General features: G+C 35.5%; 3 protein-coding genes across 3 annotated transcripts; all 3 read left to right on the top strand.

Annotated features, from left to right (window-relative positions):
* Positions 1–799: 799 nt before the first annotated feature.
* LOC135695665 (small ribosomal subunit protein uS9) lies at positions 800–5,049 on the top strand. Its single transcript, XM_065214831.1, has 6 exons — positions 800–906; positions 1,013–1,059; positions 1,502–1,603; positions 3,415–3,511; positions 4,244–4,291; positions 4,863–5,049. The coding sequence occupies exons 2-6, from the start codon at positions 1,021–1,023 to the stop codon at positions 5,006–5,008; spliced, it is 432 nt and encodes a 143-aa protein (XP_065070903.1). The 5' UTR covers positions 800–906; positions 1,013–1,020; the 3' UTR covers positions 5,009–5,049.
* Positions 5,050–7,128: 2,079 nt separating this feature from the next.
* LOC135695664 (large ribosomal subunit protein uL15-like) lies at positions 7,129–10,055 on the top strand. The gene is made up of 5 exons (XM_065214830.2): positions 7,129–7,248; positions 7,420–7,483; positions 8,609–8,684; positions 9,075–9,249; positions 9,896–10,055. The coding sequence occupies exons 1-5, from the start codon at positions 7,144–7,146 to the stop codon at positions 10,022–10,024; spliced, it is 549 nt and encodes a 182-aa protein (XP_065070902.2). The 5' UTR covers positions 7,129–7,143; the 3' UTR covers positions 10,025–10,055.
* A 30-nt stretch (positions 10,056–10,085) lies between these two features.
* LOC148960586 (choline/ethanolamine kinase-like) lies at positions 10,086–21,581 on the top strand. Its single transcript, XM_089109483.1, has 10 exons — positions 10,086–10,954; positions 11,723–11,942; positions 16,186–16,319; positions 16,549–16,653; positions 17,253–17,311; positions 17,704–17,782; positions 18,460–18,568; positions 19,239–19,345; positions 19,634–19,715; positions 20,700–21,581. Exons 1-10 carry the CDS (start codon positions 10,725–10,727, stop codon positions 20,772–20,774), a joined length of 1,200 nt encoding a protein of 399 aa, XP_088965609.1. The 5' UTR covers positions 10,086–10,724; the 3' UTR covers positions 20,775–21,581.
* Positions 21,582–21,635: the final 54 nt, after the last annotated feature.

A 21,635-nucleotide genomic window follows, 5' to 3' on the forward strand; every position in this document is an offset into this window, starting at 1 on the left:
CTGAATTTCCGCCACTGGTTGGACGCCTGTGTGTGTCAGGTACCCCTGATTTTTGAAAGTGCCTGAAACTGGACAGAAATTTGAGCTTGGCTCGTGGTTAAAGAAGAATAGTATATCGAGTAAGGGGATACGAGGCTGGCAGCCTATAAAACCTTAAAAGGTATATTTGTGTTCGTAGTAAAAGCTGCCATAATGTTTTTCAAAATTCAAGATCAACTCCTTGTAGCAATCATATTGATCAATGGCTTGGTGGCTGGAGGGGCACTTGCTTCCCCCAGAGACCAGGAATCAGGGGGCGTAGAAGATGATCCAATTCTTCAAAGGGGGCCAAAAGCCCACGAAAAACTAACATGCACGAAAATGACAACTTAAAATAGTCAATTTGTTCATTTTTTTAATTTTCCAGTATCTTAAAGAGGCGGGGCCAATTTTTTCCCGAGGGGTACAGGAGTGACTTTTGCGTAAAAAAGGGCGTGTTTCACTCGTTAAGGGTGTGGTCTTAAGACAGGTAATTTTATATGCTGCTTTTGGGACAGGTAAAATTTATACTTAAGTGCCATACGTTGAAAGTTCAACTGCTACAGGAATGTTGATACAATGCCATTATCGCAAAAAAGTTACAATTATACTACAGGGTGAGAAATGACTTCTTCCTTTTTTCTGAAAAAATCCTTTTTGTCCCGACGGACAAAGTGTTTGGGGGTACAGCGCCCCCGCACCCCCCGTTTTGGCGAACCCCTGAATACTTGTATAAAAACTAATGTAATACATTTTTCGATCGGTCTTTCCAATGAGATGGGTCTTTCGCTAACTGTGTTGGGCTGCGGAGGAGACAGGTGATCTGGGCCCGAGTCGACTCGAATCTACCATGCTCTTTCTTTACGCCGTGATCCAAGTGTCGCCACGGTATGCCAAAGTATCTCCTATACATGATACACAAAATTTCGGTTTAGATGAATCTTTTTTGTTGATTATATCCGATAAGAAACTCTTACCTACTGTATATTTTTAGTTTCCAACATGGCTCATAATCAGTCCGTTCAAGTTTTCGGAAGAAAGGTTGGTAATTTCGAATTTCTTGATCTGGCCTAAAAGATTTTAGGCCCGCTATATGCAGTGTACAACTGTTTAATAGGATTATTAGGTAAAAACCTGGCCTGAAACTTGCTAATTGTTAGATTTTGTAGTTATGATGTCTTTAAGTTCATCTTAACTTACGTTTCTGGAAATTGATAGCCTTAAGCAAATAGAGCAATTTAGTTTTATTTTGGTGAATGGTGATAAACATCAACGTCTTTAAAGAACGATCGCCATAATGTAATCTGAATATTGAGTAAATCATGAACAGGATGTTTTAAAATCTGATAATGAAGTTTTGCTGGAACACAATTATATATTGTGACCTTATTGGATTGTGCGTTTTTGCATAGTATAGGTTCTTTAACTTTCATCCAAAACGAGTTCTCTTTGATTTTAATACCTGATTTTCTTTTGTCATCAGAAAACTGCAACTGCTGTTGCATATTGCAAAAGAGGCAATGGCCTGATCAAAGTAAATGGTGTGCCAATCCACCTTGTGCAGCCTCAAACACTCAGTATGAAGGTTTGTTTACTTTGTAAAAAATCTTATTATCAATTTCATGCTGCACTCTATTACTCCATCTATCCACTGCGAGCTACATTTTCTCCCTGCCTAGAAAGCAAAAGTATGTGCATGGCTGGAAAAGTTTTAGTATCCAGAGTTTTCCAAATATTTATGTATGACTGGAGGAATATTTATATCTGTTAACTTGAAATGTAAGGGACAGCCACTTTTCAGCCAAATTTACAACATTCCATACCAAGGAGAAGCAGGTCGGACCAGAAAGCAACTTTGATTGGATCAAAAAAATATTACAGGTTATCTGGCCAGATAACATATTTCCTTCCTATAGCCAAAGTTGAAATGAATTTAGCTAAAATTTCAAGAGAACATATTTTTCCCTGTATGTGCTTAAATTCTGATCTGTCCTGTATTAGAAATGGAGCTATTTTCTTTATAGTGCTTCTATCTAGCCAGCTTGTTAGAATCAGACCAGCCAGGTCAAAGCCACTAGTTGAAGTGTGCATCTACATGCCCATTGTCTGAATTTGTAACAAATTTAAAGCTAATAAACTTCATCTGTAAGGGAAGCTCCTTCCAAAAACAAATTCTTGCTGAGATTTTGGTCCTTTTCCTTTGAAAAAGATCTTCAATACCAGAGATACAAAATATTCCACATCAGAGGTGGAAAAAGTCTCCATCTGAACTTGGGAACGTAGCTCCCAGAAGTTTTTCTAGATGAAAATGTTAGCAGAAAGTGTTAAAGTAAATATAAAAATCTGGTGACATAGGTTAAGTCAAATTAGGAGAAAATATTATTTCAACTCGCCTGTAAGCAGCTAAATTTGAGCTGACAAAGGACTGTGGGAATTAGTCTCTTTCCATTGGAAAGAAATTCTTTGTGCACATTATTCACATTCACCATCTCACAGAAATCTCAGCCACTCACGATCAGAATTTTTTTAGCAGCTGAGCTTTTAAGACAAACCATGATTAAGACTGAGATTAATATAGGGACTGGAATCTACTTTCACAGAAAATATTTTTGGCACCATGGTGTGAGCAGCATTGATCATAAGTTAATATGCTTGGTTAAATTTATCTGTTACATGCTAGGACTCAATTTCAACCACATATTGCTTCTCACTTGTCAAAAGATTAGGCTTAGCCTTCTCCATAAAATGCACCATACAATTCAAATGATTTTGTCCCTGACTCTTCTGAAACTATGTTTGGAGATTATTGCATGGATTTTTCTTTTGATTTTGGTTTTCCATCATGATTGATTGAATGAATCAATTTCTAGCTAAAGATGATTTCTATCTTATGTGCTTTTATGCATTAAGTAAAGGCATATCTAATATGTTGAGAATGACTGTTTTGGAACAATAGTCAAGATCTTGATATTAAATGACACTGATTATGTTAAGAAGTTGATTGCCTGACAATTTTATGCATTCGATTTTAACCCTACTATAGAAATACTTTAAGAGAAAAAAAACAAATTAAGCATTAGAATAAAAATAAATTGAACATTCAAATGAGAAGAATCATACTTCTTAAAATTAAGTTTGCCCTCTTTTACACATCAACTACATAGAGAGATATAGGCACAAACAGAAAGTTTATTTGTCTACCTTTCTTTGATTATTTAATTTTGAATGTCTAAGGGCCACTAAAAGTTTGCTGATGGGTCGGTTATAACAGGTTTCCCCATGTTGTATATGCATACAAATCAGTGCTATTTTTCCAGTTTATCTTTGGTTTGGTTGTTCCTGGTTTTAATAGCTCAACTTCTAGGCACTGTTCAATAAATTTTGTGCTCTTGCTAGATAATGGAACCAGTTCTATTGCTTGGTAAGGAGAGATTTTCTAGTGTTGACATCAGGGTGAGAGTCAAAGGTGGTGGACATGTCTCACAGCTTTATGGTAAGTTTGTTGCAAATATTTGTTAGCCCTTGCCAACATCTGTGTTATGGTTTCAATCTGCTGCTTGCTTTTTATGTTTATATCTCTCGCAATTGAATTGCAACATGCTGCATCCAAATAATGTTTTTATATATAAGGGATTTAATTCTTTTATCCAGCATTAATGTTTGAATGTGCACAGAAGTGAATCATAAAATGTTTAATGATAGACCCAAAAAACAGGAAAATAAGCAAATGTACCTATTCCCAGTCATCATATCTAACTTAATTTTCTATCATATCTAGCTTTATATCCACTTTCATTAGATCTAACCATTTATCATGAGTTAATCAAGTTGTTTTATAGCCAAACATCTATTTGATATTTTATAGTTAGGAGCTATTGAATATGTTTATATAAGTATTTTTATGATGTGTAAGCATTGAGGGATCTCCAATTACTGTCATATAATAAACACATTTTTTATTTTTTAAGAAGCCACCATCTATTTTATATTTGATTACAATTATTAAGGGATTGCTAGCCATGCACCCTGCTTTTGTTATTGTGAAGACTTCTCCACCCATCCTGTTTATACCAGACCCCTATCTTATCCTCGAGGGAACCTGTCATTGTTAAATTTAAGGAATACTGACATGGTGCTACTGCTTAGTTGTGTTGCTTTGCGGCTAATTTATGTTTGATTGCTGTTTTATTTCCTCTTGTAAGACAATGTTGTTTTTTTTCTTTAGCCATCAGGCAAGCTATTTCAAAGTCATTGGTTGCCTTTTATCAGAAATGTGAGTACCCACCCAGTTGAAACTCATATCCTCTCTATATTAATTGATGAGTTTATTCATTTGATTTTCTATAGTTTTAGCATGCTTTAAAGGAAAGATTTGTTAAAGTTTATATTTCAATTGCATGGCTCAGCAAATTATTTGCAGTTATGTATCTTTTTGTCAATTATTCTATTTCTAAGCATTACCTTAAAAAGATGCTTTTGATGCAAATCTTTCCAAAGCTTAAAATCACTTTCTGCTGTTTCATCCTCTTGCCTCCATGTGGTATTATTAACAGAATATGACATGTTCAAGACTTTTGTATCATCATGAAATTTGCTATATCTCGATAGTTATAATTTGTAAAGATTTATCATATCAAGCAATCAGCAACACAGAGGACAGGGGGACTAAAGACCACATAGAAATTATTCTATTTTGTCTCAGTTGTAGGAAAATGTTGCCTTCTCCAAGGCCCCTAAATGGCAAGTCCCATTGCACCCCTGCCCTGTCTGCAGTATTATATAACTATGTTGTGAAGAATTCTAACAGGAACTAATTTCTGCATCTGGTTTTCTTTGTTCTACAGTTGTTGATGAGGCATCAAAGAAAGAAATCAAGGACATTCTGGTCCAATATGATCGCTCTCTTCTTGTTGCTGATCCAAGGCGCTGTGAGGCCAAGAAATTTGGAGGACCTGGAGCTCGTGCTCGCTACCAAAAATCATACCGTTAATTGCTCTGTCATTGTCATTGTAATATGAAAATGAAGCAATACTCAATTGTCTCCCTGCCTATAGTCTCTAGTTGCTAATTTCCAAGTTATATCAAAGTGGTAGTCTGTCTTTTGGCTTTTCCCAGAGAGCACAACATAAAACAAGTCGTTTCAAGGGAAAGTGTGCCCAACAGTGAGGAGAGTACAGTAATGTAAACAACCATCCGTGGAAAAACTTGTGCTTGCTCCTTAGCAGTTGCCTGCTTTTTCTTAAGATCACTCTGCAAAGCTGTACTTTTGTTTGTAAATTAGAATTAAAGGTTACTTGACTGGTAATGGGTCAATTTCAAAGGGGGGAGGTTGTCTGTTTTTTTCTGCTTTTCAAGGACTTTCTGCTTTTTTTCTGCAATTATTATTGTATCATCATTCACCTTCAGTCATTTTTGGAAGCAATGTTTTTAGTTTGAAAAGTGATATTTACTTGTCACATGTACAAATGCTAAACCCTTGAAACATTTTGGAATTGTTATTCTCTATCTGCATTTAAAAAGATTTTGCTATTTTTTACAATTTGTAAATTTGGCTACTTACTGTTGTCTTCAAATGGATCCAATTTGTATATTTGCACAAATTCAATCATGAAAATTTTTAAACAAAGAAATGAGAATGACACTCAAGAAGGTTTGCAAGTATACAAAGAACTGGAGGGAAAGATCTCACTGTAAAACGCAGAAAATAAGAGTAAATAGCTGCTTTTTTGCATATGCAAGGGGGTAGAGACTCCCCAGCACAACATCCCTAAAACGCTTTTGGGAACTTCAAACTCAGCTCAGCAATGACGTTAGAGAAATGCATAGGGGTGGCGAGAAATTTAGATTTCCCAACAAAAATCTAAAAAGCATTTCTATGTTTCATAAATTTGAGTATAAAATCTACATTGGGACTGAGATAAAACAGAAGATGAACTTCTAATTATAGTTGTAGTTGAATGTCATGAAGCCTTCTTCTTGAAGATTTTTTTTAAGAAGAAGATTGGCAATCTGATTCAAAACAACAGAAGAAATCGTTATTTTCAACTGTAAAATCTTCCCTTTCGAAATGTTACGCTTAGATATAAAATAGGCAACCGTGTTATATTTCTGACAAAATCAGAAGTTTCCAGACAAATTAGAAGTTGATCTTTACCAGGGGTTTTACGCCTCCTCTGACCCCTGGTTTATAACGAGATTCTTATAAAAATAAATGAGTGTAGTTAACTGAAATTACACTCTTTAACTAACATTATAGCACCGAGGCTCAATTAGAGTATCGAGGTGTGACGTCATCTGCATTTGGAATTTTTTCTTTTTGACCATTACTCTGAAAGAGCAGCACAGAATAAGTCCCAATATACAAAACCAGTTTAATATATTCAAAATCTGGTTTGATGTGGCCCTTTAGCTCAAGGCTGCTCCCTCCACCGCCTCTTGGTCGCTCCGGCGTCCCTGGATGTGGCCAATGGAAGATTTCAGGTTTGCTAATGGATTACTGTTATTCTGGTCTGACTTACCGTAATGCCTCGAATAAGCGCCCGGGCGCTTATTTAATTTTTGAGGCTCTAAAGTGGGCGCTTATTCGAAGGAGGCGCTTAATCGAGGGGGCGCTTATTTAAAAAGTAGATTTGGGTGCAAACTGTGTTGTTCATTAATCTTTCTTGTTGAATTGCCTTCCAATTATGTTTTCGTTAAAATTTCGAATAAGCGCCGTTTCTGAAGGTTGAAGGATGGGCGCTTTTTCGAGGGGGGGCTCTTATTTGAAGGGGCGCTTGTTCGAGGCATTGTCTTGGTTCATAATATGAACCAAGACAATATTAGTGATTTGACGGTAAAAAAGCCTGTTCTAATGTGGCCATATCTCAGCCAATTTGTAACAACTGATTTTGCTCTAAATGTATTATTAAATGTACTCGTAAATATATTAATGTATTAACTGAAACACTCTAAAAAATTTTTGTGACGTCATCAGCTCGGTACTCTTTTTATTTTCATGTACACCATGCTACTTAACATATCATGCAAAACTGGTGTTTTTGTCATCTTAGAAACAATTTATAGTATGTAAATCCAGAGAAATCAACCTCTCAAATTATCGAAAAATTAACATCAAGCAACGGCAAAATGTTGTTGTTGCTGTTGTTGTTGTTGATTTTCACTAAACGAAAGGTCTGGGCTCTAGTTGTCTCTCGTTGGCCTCTTCGTTCTTTCCAAAATCATTCCAAAATGGTGAGTTAGGCCTCTCCTTTTTCATTGAAAATCCGCTTGTTTCTGTTTAATCTAGAGGTATTTCGACACAAATTCATGCCTATGTTATTCCTGCTCATTTTTTGAAATGATTCAGACTATAATCTTGAGAAAATTATCTTTGGTTTTGAAAATTATACTTCTTCTTTACAGACTGCCAGGCTAAAGAAGACCCGAAAGTTGAGAGGCCACGTTAGCCATGGCCACGGGCGCGTTGGTAAGTTTCTATATAGCGTTTGAATTGTTAACTGAATAAAATATGAATTTCCTGGCCAAATTTTTATTAGTCCTGTAGATTATAAATTGCTTCAGACTATAATATTATCCATAAGAAGGAACCCCCTCCCCAATTTTGTTTTTAAAGACAGTGTTTTGCTGCCTGCTTCTCGTGTCTTTTGGACTATCATGTCCTTTTTTGTCAAAAGCGTTCTATGATTTCATATAAATATTATTATTTTCTGACAAGTAAACATTTTTTGGTGGTACAATACTTGAAAATTGTTAGAAGAATAAGTCTGGAAATATTTTCTTTCTTCAAAGCCATTCAAGTAATTGATGATTTTACATTTGAGGAAACTAAAATATTTTGATTCCCTAGTATTAGGCCTTGCAATATTTGAAACTTATTTTTAAAGCAATATTTGATATTTTTGCATGCAAGCAAGTTACAGACCTCTTATTGGATGTGTTCTTACCTAAAACATCCAGGTAATTTGGGTAGCCAAAATAATAAGTTGATTTAGTTAAAGGGCCCAGGTGCATGCCAGCTAAGTAATATTGCTAAAGCAACTAATCCCATTTGGCAGTGTGCAGTGAATATCCTACAATGTTTTGAGTCTCCCAACTTTCAGTCACAGTAAATAGCTGTCTGCTGTGGAGTGGAAATTTATTCTTTTTAAGCTCAGTATAAGGTAAATTTTCTTGATCAGTCTCAAACAAAATTGTTGCAGCATGAAAATGGTCAAATCATTTTGGTAAATTCTTGATACTTTCTTCCCAGATTGGAATTTTTTCCTTGTATGGTTGCAAACGCTCACATCAAATACCGGCGGCGTTTGCAGCAGCACAATTTCTATTCCAGCTGTTTTTCTCTGAAATGTATAACCAAGCGTTGCATAGTATTTTTAAGGTAATTAATTTCAGCTGCACAAAGTTTTTATCTGTGCTTTTTGCAAATGTGCAATTTTAATGGACATGAAACAGATCCCCTGCACATCTGTCAAAGATTCCAATTTGGCTGTCTCAATTTATTATGACTCTTGTGTATTTGAAGGTGATGTCCTATTTGTTACATGTTTAGTTTTTGAAAAAGACTGAATTATATATATTTTGTACTTTCTAGGTAAGCACCGAAAGCATCCTGGTGGTAGAGGAAATGCTGGTGGACTCCATCACCACAGAATTCTGTTTGACAAATAGTAAGTCAAACATTTATTATGACATTGCTGCAATGAACTAGATAACAAGTTAAGTCTTTGGTTCTGTGTGAATCTGAACATGGCATGAAAAGGGGATACATAGCATCTGTAGGTACTTAAACCAACTGAAAATAAGAAAACAATTATATCCAGGTGTGAATTAAAAGTGATGTTGGCAGAATCTGTACATTCTGGAAAGCTGCGAGTTCTACTGAAAAGCAGAATGTTTGTGTCATATAATCAATAATAATAAATGCTGTCCATTGATAGTTCATGCAATTAACCAGAGATTTTATTTTTGATAATATGTATGGCCTTTATTTGCCATCATGCTTTTCTTGTGTCTTTTTCTACTTTATTTGAAATAAAAGTGCTTTTTTACTTTTTAAGCCATCCAGGTTACTTTGGTAAAGTTGGTATGAGATATTTCCACAAAACAAATAACAAGTATCACTGCCCAACTGTCAACTTAGATAAACTATGGTCACTTGTAAGTGAGCAGACAAGAACTGTTTATGCAGCTAAAAAAGACGGAAATGCTCCTGTCATTGATGTTATCCAAGCAGTAAGTTTATTTACATTTGCTTGAATTCGTTTTTTTGGAGTTTTGGAATTATGTATCAAATCTCCTAATTTTTAAGGTTTTGGGTGACGTTATTGCTTCTCTACTTCTCTTTAACTTCTGTAAAGCCTGGTCAACACAATGTGAATTTCTCTTGCCTCTGTGCAACGTCTTGGATTCTTTGATTCAAATTGCACCATGTTATCATGTTATAAAGATAAGTGGTGCAGTTTGAGAGATGTAAGTGCATTAAGGACTTTGGTTAGGGCAAAGTTGGTAATCAGTGATATTTGGTACACATTAAAGTGATATTCTTGTTGTAAAGCTTGACTGCTTTGAAGCTATCCAGTGTACCAGATTCACATAAAGTTGAGTGTCTGCATGAAAGAGAGGAACGAAGATGCAGAGGATAAATCAGGCTCTGGGCTAACCAAATATTGTTCTGGATGTTTTGATTATATAAATCAGGATAGCCACTTTCAGAATTGGAAGATTAATCAGATTTCATTCCAGGTTTTATTTTCAAGAAACAAGATAAACCTTCACAAGACGGTAACTTCACAAGCTCCTCTTTTTTATTGTAATCGGTAAGGCAGTAACTAATGAAAAGCTAATATATTCCTTTCCTTAATGTTTTTTCTCTTTTTAGGGGTTCTACAAAGTTCTCGGCAAAGGAGTTTTGCCAAAGCAACCCGTCATTGTCAAGGCTAAATTCTTCAGTCGGAGGGCAGAAGAAAAAATTAAAGCAGTTGGAGGAGCTTGTGTACTTGTTGCATAATTTTGATCATGGTATAAAATTGTAAATGGCATCTGTGTGACTCTTTGAATTTTATACTATGAAGTTTGTGGGCAATTCACAAAGTTTTCTCTGACTCAGTTGAAATTTGAAAAAAAGGTTCTTAATCTATCTATTCTGCCCTAAACTCTTCTAGAAGATATTCTTAAGCATAGAAAACAGTTTTCTTACTTTGAAGGATGAGAAGTTGTCATAGGCATATGTCAAGGAAAATGTCAAAACTAATATAAATATATATTGTATTTAGTTGAAAGCATTAATTGAGGTTTACTGCAGGCAAAGTGAATTGGTCTGAAAAGTGCAGCCACCATGAACACCTGGGTCGGCGGGTGATAAATCATATGTAAGAAGTTATTATTTCAAAAATTTTATCAATCAAGAAAGAAGATTCAATTCAATTTGAGTGTAATCTATTTCGAAAAACCAAAGCATTAGAAATGTCTAGGATTAATAAAGATAAAAAATTTGACTGAGGGTGAAACACGAGAAACTTGGCTTTACTGGAACACGTGTTAGTTGCTGTTGTTGTCGATCTGAACAATGATACGTCTGTCTAAAATGGTAGCCAGACACGAGATGCAATCTTTCGCTTAAAGCCGCAAATAAGATCGCTTGTTTCTTAGTTTGTAAGGGTGCAAAGTTCGTTGGAAAATAAGGAAGCGTGACCTGTCAATTAGATAAAATGAATGACAAATATAAGAACGAGAGAAAGGCACTGCTCGAGCAAAGTGAAGCAAATATGGCCGGGCTGCTCGACAAGGCCAACGATAAGTCATTAGAAAAGGAAGCAGTTCATCTCAAAAGTTGCGAGGATGCAGTGCTCAGAGGCAATGCCTACAAGTGGTGCAAAAGGTGCCTCGGCGGTACTTGGGCAAAAATTTCTCTGGAAGACCTCAGTGTCCAGTATTTGAGGTTAATTCTTCTTGTTATTGCCGAGTAATGTCTTATTAATGATTTCTTCTGGGTCCCTGTTTGATTCTGTTTGTATATCACTTCCATATTTTATTCTTTCACGTCAAACAATGTTCAATCAATTTGAAATATTTTGAGAAGAAACCTAGTTCAAATTCAAATACATAAAATTCAGCAACATATTCTATGTATAAATATATGTTAATTATCTGAAAAATTTCGTCGTTATAGACTTGGCACAATCTAAAAGATTTTGTCCAATGGCAGAATCACTTGTTTCAGTGGTTATCTTTTAGATAGGCCAGATTCTACCAAAGTCTATAATGATGACATGTTTCAGATAATTGGCAGAGCCAGGTCATCTTTCCATCTAAATATATGTTAACTAACCATATGCTTGTCAGAGATACAATGTTGAAGATTTATAAATACAATATATTCTAGTAAAATTTGTGTAAATTTGTACCTGTGGTAACCAAAACAGTTTTCATATTGCCTGGAACTCAGTCCATACCGCATTTTTAGTAATTATTTATGTCAATCATGCAACCAGTTAAAAACATTATATTAAGCCTTTTCTTGGCAATGAAAACAGAACTAATACCTCCTAAAATACCCAGAACATGTGAGCACATGTGGCCCTATGACTAAATCAAGTAATAAGTAAATTAAGTAGTTTTCTGCAAATGATATCGGCGCTTTTTAAAATTTTTGTTGTGACAGCTTCTATATAGTCTAGTTGCTGTATTTTATCTTATTTGGCTTTAGTGGAGGCTTGACAAACTATCTGTACCTTTGCTCAATGCCAGAAGACAAGAAGTGCTTACCAGATGAACCAAGTAAAGTGCTTTTGAGGATATATGGTGAAATTTTAGACAATCGTGCAAAGTTCTATGAAGGTGTCATATTCACACTGTTGGCAGAAAGAGGAGTAGGTCCACATTTGTATGGAGTGTTTTCATCTGGAAGAGTTGAACAATACGTCCCAGTAAGTGCATGGCCATTTTATCTTTTCAGGGAAAGAAAAATTTTAATTTCAAAAGCATCTGCAATCTTGGTAAGATCATGTTTGCATTTTTTGGCCCCTCCTCCCAGCTCAATGTTGGTATCTCTGTTATTTGAGGAGGTACACCTCAGTTTTTAATGCAGGAAGGGGGTAGAGGCTGGACTATGGCACATGTTTAGGGGTTTGTCTAAATGCCCCTGTCAGAGATTGATCTTGGGCAGGCCATATTGAGATATATCTACCCTCCCCCAGCTCCATATATCTCTGTTATTAAAGTACATACACCCTCTTTGAATAGGGGGTGGGGTAGAGGCTGGACTTTATATGCATGCTGCCAAGCACATGTTCAGGGGTTTGTCTCAACGAATCTGTCCAAGCTTGTCTGAAATTTGATTTCTAATGTTGAACCCGAAATTTTAGCCAATTTTCAAGAAATGTTAGAAGATATGTTTAGTTGGGAATTTGTTTAACTTGCACAACACTAGGGGTAGGGACAAAATACAGAGAGTGGGTATGCATGAAATCAGGTTTATATTCCATCAATTACAATATAAGGAGTAAATGGTCCATTGGTGCAAAATACTGTCCAGCTGCCTTGAAAAGCAGCAGGCTTTCCTTTTTTGTAGTGGGAATATTGTGAGCATGAAAGTGAGGCTTACAGTTTACCATGAATGATATATTTTACCAACTCTTAATCATTCCTACAGAGTTAAGGGGTCATACACAAATGACATCACCTAAAATTTCAAGATTTTAACCCTTTCCTCCTCCCCCCGTCACCACTGTGTCACCAGCTTTCTGACCCCCTGTATTATATTGCCAGTGATGTCACTTTTTGTGACGTGACATTACCCCCCTTTTTGCTATCAAAGCATAATTTTTTCTTTATCACAAAAAGTTGCAGGAATCAAATATTTTTTTGCCAAAATGTTTCTTTAAAAAGTTGCAAGCATGAAAGAACTAAAAGTTGCGGGGGAAAAGTTCCGGATTATGAGAAATGAATATTTTTTGGAGAAAAATTTGCAAAAGTTGCAAGGTTTTCCTGGCAAGTTTTTCTTCCCACAAATTTTTCCTCCTGTAACATTTTTTTCCTTTAACGTCATCAAAAAAGGATTTTCTTGTAAAATTTTGACAAAGATTAAAAACTGGGGCAAAAACTCAGAGAGTAGGATAGTGAGGAAAGTTACTGCTTATTTTCTGCCATTTCTATCTGACTGTTGGACGCCAATTTACCATTTTTTCTGACCTTACGAGTGATTATGAACAATAACTCTCCTTAAATTATTGTATATCTTTTAACTTTCTCAACTTTATAATTTTATGAATTTGCCAGAAAAGGACGGAATGGAAAACAAATCACACATTCTCTACACAGAATGCAACTTAGGTCAGAAGGGGGTGGCAGGGGTGACACCTTCAATTCTTACCATGAATTCTAACGAATTGGCCTCAAACAACCTGAAAATGCTTTTGGGTCCATCCAAAATATTTCATAAAAAGGACCTAGACAAAGAAAATGACCTTGAATTTTGATTCATTCTCAAAGAATGGTTCTTATTAAAGCACAACCACTTGCCACTTTTTTTCTATTTAAGAACCTGTCTATATTTAAAGCTGCTATTAAAAAAAAATTTCATTCACAACTTATGGAAAAGTTGGGTGTAATTTAGACAGTTGTAGAAAGGGATATAGCAAGTAGGAAGTGTTAGGGAGTGTATCACACCGAAATTCTTGATGAGTTGATTGCTGAATCTTCAGATGGTCTACAAAATCTTTACTATATCAGTAAAATTGTCTATCGGTAGGAGCACATTAATTTGTCTTCAAGGCTGTGCGGCTGGCTATAGAACTGTTCGCTTTTTTAATAGATAACAATTTTGACATGAAAAAGGAATGTATGGGCAATAGAAAGTTATGATAGGATCATGGGAGTAGCCGTCATGAGGTATCATAAAGCGGTTTTGATTAAGATTTTGATAAGAGTTTTTTCTGAGCTCAATGCAATTATCCTTGGAAGAGATGATCTCACTTTCACCAAGGTGACATCAACAAAGCTGGAAACCCCCTCCCCCTCTCAAAGTGTCACCTTCCATCACCAAACTGTTAACCCCACCCATCCCCCCTCTGCGAGGAAGTCATTTATGTATGACCCCTAGGCTGACTTGTCAGGGCTGATACTGCCTATGCAAATATATTCCCCATTTGGCATGTAAGTAAGAATCAGTTACAGTCTACCACCAATTTTCTGTAAAAAGGATATAGATATATGATTTGATATATGGTAAACCATTGACAACTCCGGAAAAAGAAATAGGAATTTGAAGGTTGCCTGCTGTATATAATGGGGCTATTCTAAGAGGCACGCATAATATCTAAATGGATGGTAAACCGCAAAGTAAACCGTTTATAAATCGTTGGCCTCACTTACATGTAAAGGAGCACACATAAAAAGTCAGAGTGTTTAATGATCTTCTGACCATTTCAGCATTCATGATCATAGAACCATTTCAGTTCTTCGCCTTGCCTTCAAGGAACAGGTGAATTCATCACCATTAGTACACCATATGCATGCACAAATGTCACACAAACTGATCCTGTTTCTCCTTGTATGTTGTTTTTCATGCGCCATGTTAGTTAGCATCTTGAGATTAATCACACTATTCACAGCTTTTAGCAATGGTTGGGCTACAGAAAAGATTTTTCCAAATGTTGTCAGCCTTCCCTGGCTGACATCATCCTTCAATGAGGCCCCAATAGAGACAATCTTCCAAAAAATCATGATTGAGGGTACCTCCTAAATCTGCAACAGTAGCCCCCACATTCATGTTGACAACATTATGATATAAATTATGAACATTGGCCAAAATGTTTGAATATCAACAAATCTGAGATGAAGCTGTTCAAGGAGGGGTATAAAATTGCTGAAAATATCAACTTATCACTTCTGTAGATTTTCAGACAGTCTTGGAACAAGTTTTTTTAGTTTTCTATCCAAATTCTTTGTTGTTTCAATATTGCTAATATATCACAAGAAAAACAATAGAGAATTACCAAAAGGATGTTTCCAAAAGTTTACAGACAGAGCTAAGATCTGTTGGAACAAACAAATGTGAAATCATGGAAAGGGGGTTGATCATTGATATTGTATACTTGATGCTTGAGAGCAGGGTTAGTTTGTCTTTCCATTTGGTTTATAAACCAAGTCTGATTGCTGCCAGAACAATCCAAGTAACCTTTGCATCTGCCAAAGGTACTTTTTCTAAACAGAAACTTTTCAGATCAGCAATAAGCAAAGAAAAGCTTGACAATCTGGTGGTACTTTCTATTGAAAACACAGAGCCAAATACAATGAATCCAGAATTTTGCCTGCTTAAATGCTCAAAATTGAAAATGAATTGGAATATAGATCTTTTGTTCCTGAAACCTAACTAATAACAATATACCCCTGAGTAATTTTGAAGCTGCCCTGTCTATTGTGTGTTATGATATCTAGTTATATGATGTTTTGTTACGTTTTGGAGAATATGACAAGCATGGCTTTCTTCAACGATTTAACCGAGTGGAATCTGACAGACCAAATTTAAATGTTAGTAGAAAATGTAATTTAAATTCAGTCTTCTAAAAGCCTTATCATAAAGTTCCCTTCCTTGTCCCTTATATTTTTAATTGGTACAAGGGGCCCCTTTCCCAATACTTCACTGAGAGCTTCACACTTCTCTGCTATCCCATTGCCACTGACATCATCAATCTTAGTGTGAGGAGAGTCGCAACCTCTCTGAATTGCATGCATAATTCCTTGGTCACATTCAAAGGAAGGACCAGCACACTGCTTGATAACCAAAGCTTCTCAGCATCCCAAAAACTGTCTTTGGCAGCTAAGTGGTAAAAATATAAAATGATTTGATGGAAACCAAATTTGATGGAAATTATACTTTAAGCACTCAGCTGGGGGGCATTTCTTTGAGGCTGTTTAGTTAAATATATAGACTGCCTCTATTTTTGCTTATCTTTACTTATGTTTTATGAAGAAAACCAGGATTATGCATATTGTCCATATGGAGCAAGTTTCTTCAACCATAAAACTTCTGCAAATATCCCACATGTATAGAATGTTAAAACAGTCTTAGCAGCACCATATTTTCTTGTCAGTGAAAGAAAGCTGCGCTAGTATTATCATTTGGCTATTAGACATGACATTTAATTTTTAATCATTTGTTGTTCCAAGGCGAGACATTTGAAAACCAAAGAATTGGGAAACAGACATCTATCGCAATGCATAGCAGCAAAATTGGCAAGATACCACTCAATGCAATTACCTTTAAACAAGGAGCCATCCTGGATATGGGAAAGCATGGAAACGTAAGAAAATATTATTTCAATTTCATTCAAATAATTCTCATTCTGACCAGCTGCCTGATGATCACATTTAATGTGAGACTCACTCAGAGCAACAGCAACTCTTTTTCAATACCATGCCGTGTTTCTAACGTTATTTGTACTCAAGTGCGGCACACATGTTCTGTCGCTCAACGCCTTATTTATCAAGTATGTTTTTGTCCCGAATTAAATTTTTTATCTCGTTTTCAAGGTGGATATCAGTAGCAGAGGCTTCAACTTTTGATGATCCAAAGGACAAAGAAATTATGGAAAAGTTAAACATTAAAAGTCTTACCGAAGAATACTTGAAACTTAAGTAAGCTTTCAATATCTGTACTAAAAATCTCCTCTTTCTATTTTTGGTGTTCATTTACTCTTCACCTCAAAGTTTAGAAAACCTGGTGGAAGCATTTCTTATATTTTCTTAGCGTTTTAATTTGGATATAGTTCACACACACTTTGGGCGTAGAAACTGGGGACTTTTCACAATTGTAATTTAAAGGCGTGGTTCCTAAATAGTTTCCTACTGCCCTTTGGTGCGACATTTAGAAAAAAGAGCTATAGGCCAAAAACTAGCAGAACTTTGCAAAGGGCTTTTCTCTTATTGCCAATTTCTTTATCTCTTACAAATGTATTTTGAATAGCATTCAAAAAACCAACACTATTTTCGCATCTGGGAACAGTTTTATCGATTATTGCCTGCTGTATCTACTGTTGATTTTTCAGAATAATCAAACATTTTTTGTTCACATTTGCTCACGAACTTTTAAAAAACATTGGTTTTTGTTATGTATTTTATAAAATCATAATTTATAAAATCATAATTGATATTAAGCATTTAGTAATTCATTCCCAGCTACATGAATAAGATTGATTGCTGTAAAATGCTTGCCCTAACCTCTGTAACCATTTTAGGTCATTTCTCATTGATACAAACTCTGAAGTTGTGTTTTGCCACAATGATGCACAGGAAGGTGAGAATTTCATTCATAATATCTAATAATGGGGAAAAGTGGGAAAAATTCCTCTTTGGTTTTCTCTAGACTATCGCACCTCCACTAATCTTTAATCACGCTTTATTTATTTTTGCCTTCTCTTTTTTATTCATTATGTATGTTTTTACCCGAGAACCAATTATTTGAAAGTTTGTTTCTTAGTCATGGTTTTATCATATTTTCAGAAATGTTAAAAATTCTTAACCTTGCAAAAAATTATATCTTAACCATCCAAGCCATGTTTCTACTGCCTGAAATTGTCCTTTGAAAAGTTATTTCAAGTTTCATTTTCATATAACGCCTTGAAGCTCTAAAGATAACGATTTTTGCACATTTAATGTTGCAAGTCACTTTTTGCTCTGTATTCGTAGGTAACATTTTATTAATTGAAGAAAATGGAAAGCAAGATGTCCTTCTCATTGATTATGAATACAGTAGCTATAACTACAGGTCAGTCAAGTAGTTCTGTGCACTGCAGCTTAAATCTACCTTTCTTGTGCCAGTTTTGGAGATGTCTAGCCCTTTCCATCCTTGGTGTTTGTGATGTTACTCCTGGTCATTACCTGATACAGTTAGCTGCTTTTTAGCTAGACAGAAGTATAATGGACATTGGGGTGGGGTCAACTGTGAAAGATTTTTGTGGTTTATGATGTTGCGTATGACAGTATTCTCAATGAAAAAATCGATACAAATACGAAAATACTAAACAGAAAATAATGTAAAAAACAGTGCTGGAAATGTGAACAATTTTTTTGCGGTACATACTGAAAGCATACTAAAAGCTTTTTCGTCTGACACTCCTCAGAGCATAAAACGTCAGAATCAGGGTCCGAAAGGACACGATGAAGAATATATACCCAGTTGTGGATCGAAATAGGCCAATCAAAGAAAGCGCTGGAAATAGACAGCTTTGATAATTTTTAATCGGGAGGTCTGATTATTGAGAAGATCTTTCTGTCGGCGAAAAACTTTTCCGGCTACATAGCAACGATTCCATTCTTCTCTGCTTTCTTCTCTTTCGTATCGTTACGCCTTCACAGGCAGGGAGAGTAGTTTAATGATTCTAAATCATGACTTCATTACACTTGCCATATCCCCCTTGTTTATAGAATGTTCTTCTATTTTAGAGGTTTTGAGTTTGGAAATCATTTCTGTGAATGGATGTACGACTATTCCAATAATAATTACCCCAAATTTTTCTTGAGAGTTGAAGACTACCCAACCAAAGATCAACAGGTATTTAAACTATGGAAATTTTAAGAAATAATGCATTTGCTTTTGCTAAAATCTTAGAACACAAACCGAGAAAAATAATTCATGACTTTATTTTGCACTGCAAATGGTTTGGGCTAATCAATCATTTCCCAATAGGTGTACTTTTATGTTGGAAGAAGAACATAAAATATGATTTTAGTGCATCAATGAAAGTTAAGATTAGAGAGAAGGCTGGAAAGCGATGATAAAAATGCTATAGGCACTCCTCCTGGCATTGCATTTCAAAAAGGGGTTCCTATTCCATAGATTTTCAGCGATCAGATGTGATCATATTCTGTTTTGGCATGATCTAAGTGCATTTTGCTTTGGTTTTTCGATTGTCTCTGGAATGCACCTTGCCTCGTTAAAAGAAAGCAAGGGAATTATCGGCTGGCGTCATGCAAAGTTTTTGTCTTGTGACTATCGATGTAGTTGCATGCTTTTTGAGACAGAGATGCCCTGTTAGGTTTTGATGCAATAGAACATGAGAAAATCGAGCCATTTACTTAAAATAATTTGTGTCACGTCACTATGTCCGCATTTGGTTCATATTCCTTTAAAAAAATATAATTTACCACCTGGCTACTGCCTGGTCATTTCTTCCTCTTTCCTCCCTCCCACCCTCATCTATTTTCCTCATTATTCTTGTCAGAGAATATTCATCAGTGCATATTTGAGATCATCAAAACAACTGCGAGGTGATGCTGACATTGAGCCTACGGAGGAGGAAATAGAACAAGGCCTATGCGAAGCCAACAGGTAAGGCAGTGCTTCAAAATTCTTTTCTTGTTAACGCACTTTGGTCGAATTTTTTCTATATGCCTTTCTCCTTTTCTCCTTCTCTCAGAACGATTTTCTCGCGTCTTTGCCAATGTCGTCTGCAAACAGATGCTGTTTCTTTTTGGTACAGAAAAAGAAATCGCAATTTTAGAGCATATGGTATAATTAGTTTTTAAAGATAATTGCTATCCTGTTGGATGAATTGACTAGTACCAAACCTAGGTGCCGTCCGTTGTCCTAAAGCAGTGCACTTTTATTTTTTACTAGGTTTGCTTTGGCTTCGCATTTGTTTTGGGGTTTCTGGTCTATTGTTCAAGCAAAACTTTCTAAGATTGAGTTTGGATTTTTGGTAAGTTTCGTCTATTTTGTTATCTTTGTACATTCAATAATTTCCATAATATTATTAACTCTTTTATTTCCGTTCTCTTTGAAACAGGGTCTTTATTGCTCTTGCTTTCGCTTTCCTCTAATTCATCGCAGCAAAAACTTTCCTAAAGTTTAAATGCTCGAATCTCCCAAAGTAATTCTTGGTTAAACAGGTAGAAAGAAAGCCTGGTTAAACAGGTAGAGAGAAAGCCTGGTTAAACAGGTAGAAAGAAAGCCTGGTTAAACCAGTGGGAAGAAAGCCTGATTAAACAGGTAGAAAGAAAGCCTGATTAAACAGGTAGAAAGAAAGCCTGGTTAAACAGGTAGAAAGAAAGCCTGGTTAAACAGGTAGAAAGAAAGCCTGGTTAAACAGGTAGAAAGAAAGCCTGGTTAAACAGGTAGAAAGAAAGCCTGGTTAAACAGGTAGAAAGAAAGCCTGGTTAAACAGGTAGAAAGAAAGCCTGATTAAACAGGTAGAAAGAAAGCCTGGTTAAACCAGTGGGAAGAAAGCCTGGTTAAACAGGTAGAAAGAAAGCCTGATTAAACAAGTAGGAAAATAACTGGTTAAGCAAATAGGAAAATACCCTCACTCGATAAATTCCTTGAATTTTGTTTCTGCCCGTTCGATTATTTGAGTAACTCGAATTAAATGAAATTAATTTTGATATTTTTTGAATTGATCTATTCCCCTTGTTATGCTTTTTGTTGGTCACATATTTACCCTCATGTTTTTTCCGTCTCTTTGAAATAAACTTTGCAGGAATATAGGCATTAAAAGGCTGACAAAATTCCCATTGATTAATATATTGATTGACCTGTTTCCGCCCAACAGGTCAATCAACTAACCACTCTATATTAGCTTCAATTCAAAATTTGAAAGCTGTTATCTTTTTTTGTAAGCATTATGAATATATTCATTGCAAATTTCTGGCAAAGTATGGAAACAGATTTGTATTCTCTTTTACAGGAATATGCACTTGCTCGATTCGAGACTTATTTCCAGCTGAAAAAACTCTTTTGGCCACAGACTGCCACTGCATGATTTGAGGCAATTCTAAAAGCCACTAGTAGCGAAGTATCAGTGATGAAGTATTGATGAAGAGCGACGAGCGGAGAGGTAGCGCTTTTGTATACAGCCTTTGGTAAATTTGAAATTGCTTCGCAAAGTTTTTATAGTTTCAAATCGTTACAGATGTTTGTGATTAATAGACTTATTTCATTTGAAATTTTTTTCAATTGAGTTGGAAATAGAGACTGCCGATATTTTATTAAAGTAAGGGGAAATACTTTGTTTAGCAGACGAGGAGGGGGGTCTCTGTAATTTGGAGTGGGAATATTTCCACTCAAGCATGAGGCACCGAACTAGGTGTCTCTATAAATCGGGCCAAATATACTATTGCAATGCAAATCTAAATAAACTTGGGTTTTCGACTCTATGTTGCTAATCATGAACTGGAGGATGTTAACCTGTAAATGGGGAATAGGGCTAGAAATCGAGGCTTTTCTAATAAGAACAGAGCATCGTGTTCACTTTTGAGGCCCCTGTCAACTCTTGTGAAACTTGACTAACGATAACACAAAGTCTAAGATATATAAATTGTCAAAGTATGAAATAAATAAGCCGCAAAGATTTATCATCATTTGTTAACAAATAAAAGAATAAAACGGTATACAGTATGACTGTGAAACATATAATATACGTAGTCAGAATATTCTATAAACTTCATTATGCAGATATACAGATGCGAATTTCAGTGTTTGTTTAGTTAGTAAAATACTTTGTTAGAATTTGTAACTGAATTTTATATTTAAATCAGATATTTCAATGAAATGAGTAAAATTATAGGAATCTTTACTTTTTTACTTGTCAGATTCTCTTATTAGACAAGTTCTGTAAAGAGAC

Source organism: Rhopilema esculentum, chromosome 2 (assembly GCF_057945365.1).
Source record: "Rhopilema esculentum isolate cy_ngs chromosome 2, ASM5794536v1, whole genome shotgun sequence".
Taxonomy (NCBI): Eukaryota; Metazoa; Cnidaria; class Scyphozoa; order Rhizostomeae; family Rhizostomatidae; genus Rhopilema; species Rhopilema esculentum.

Coding starts and splice junctions, on each gene's coding strand:
- LOC135695664 (XM_065214830.2), top strand. CDS start 7,144: ATGTTGTTGTTGCTGTTGTTGTTGTTGATTTTCACTAAACGAAAGGTC. Junction 7,484..8,608: donor CCATGGCCACGGGCGCGTTG/GTAAGTTTCTAT, acceptor TGTACTTTCTAG/GTAAGCACCGAAAGCATCCT. Junction 8,685..9,074: donor AGAATTCTGTTTGACAAATA/GTAAGTCAAACA, acceptor TTACTTTTTAAG/CCATCCAGGTTACTTTGGTA.
- LOC148960586 (XM_089109483.1), top strand. CDS start 10,725: ATGAATGACAAATATAAGAACGAGAGAAAGGCACTGCTCGAGCAAAGT. Junction 16,654..17,252: donor GAAGAATACTTGAAACTTAA/GTAAGCTTTCAA, acceptor TAACCATTTTAG/GTCATTTCTCATTGATACAA. Junction 17,312..17,703: donor CCACAATGATGCACAGGAAG/GTGAGAATTTCA, acceptor CTGTATTCGTAG/GTAACATTTTATTAATTGAA.
- LOC135695665 (XM_065214831.1), top strand. CDS start 1,021: ATGGCTCATAATCAGTCCGTTCAAGTTTTCGGAAGAAAG. Junction 1,060..1,501: donor TTCAAGTTTTCGGAAGAAAG/GTTGGTAATTTC, acceptor TTTTGTCATCAG/AAAACTGCAACTGCTGTTGC. Junction 4,292..4,862: donor GGTTGCCTTTTATCAGAAAT/GTGAGTACCCAC, acceptor TTTGTTCTACAG/TTGTTGATGAGGCATCAAAG.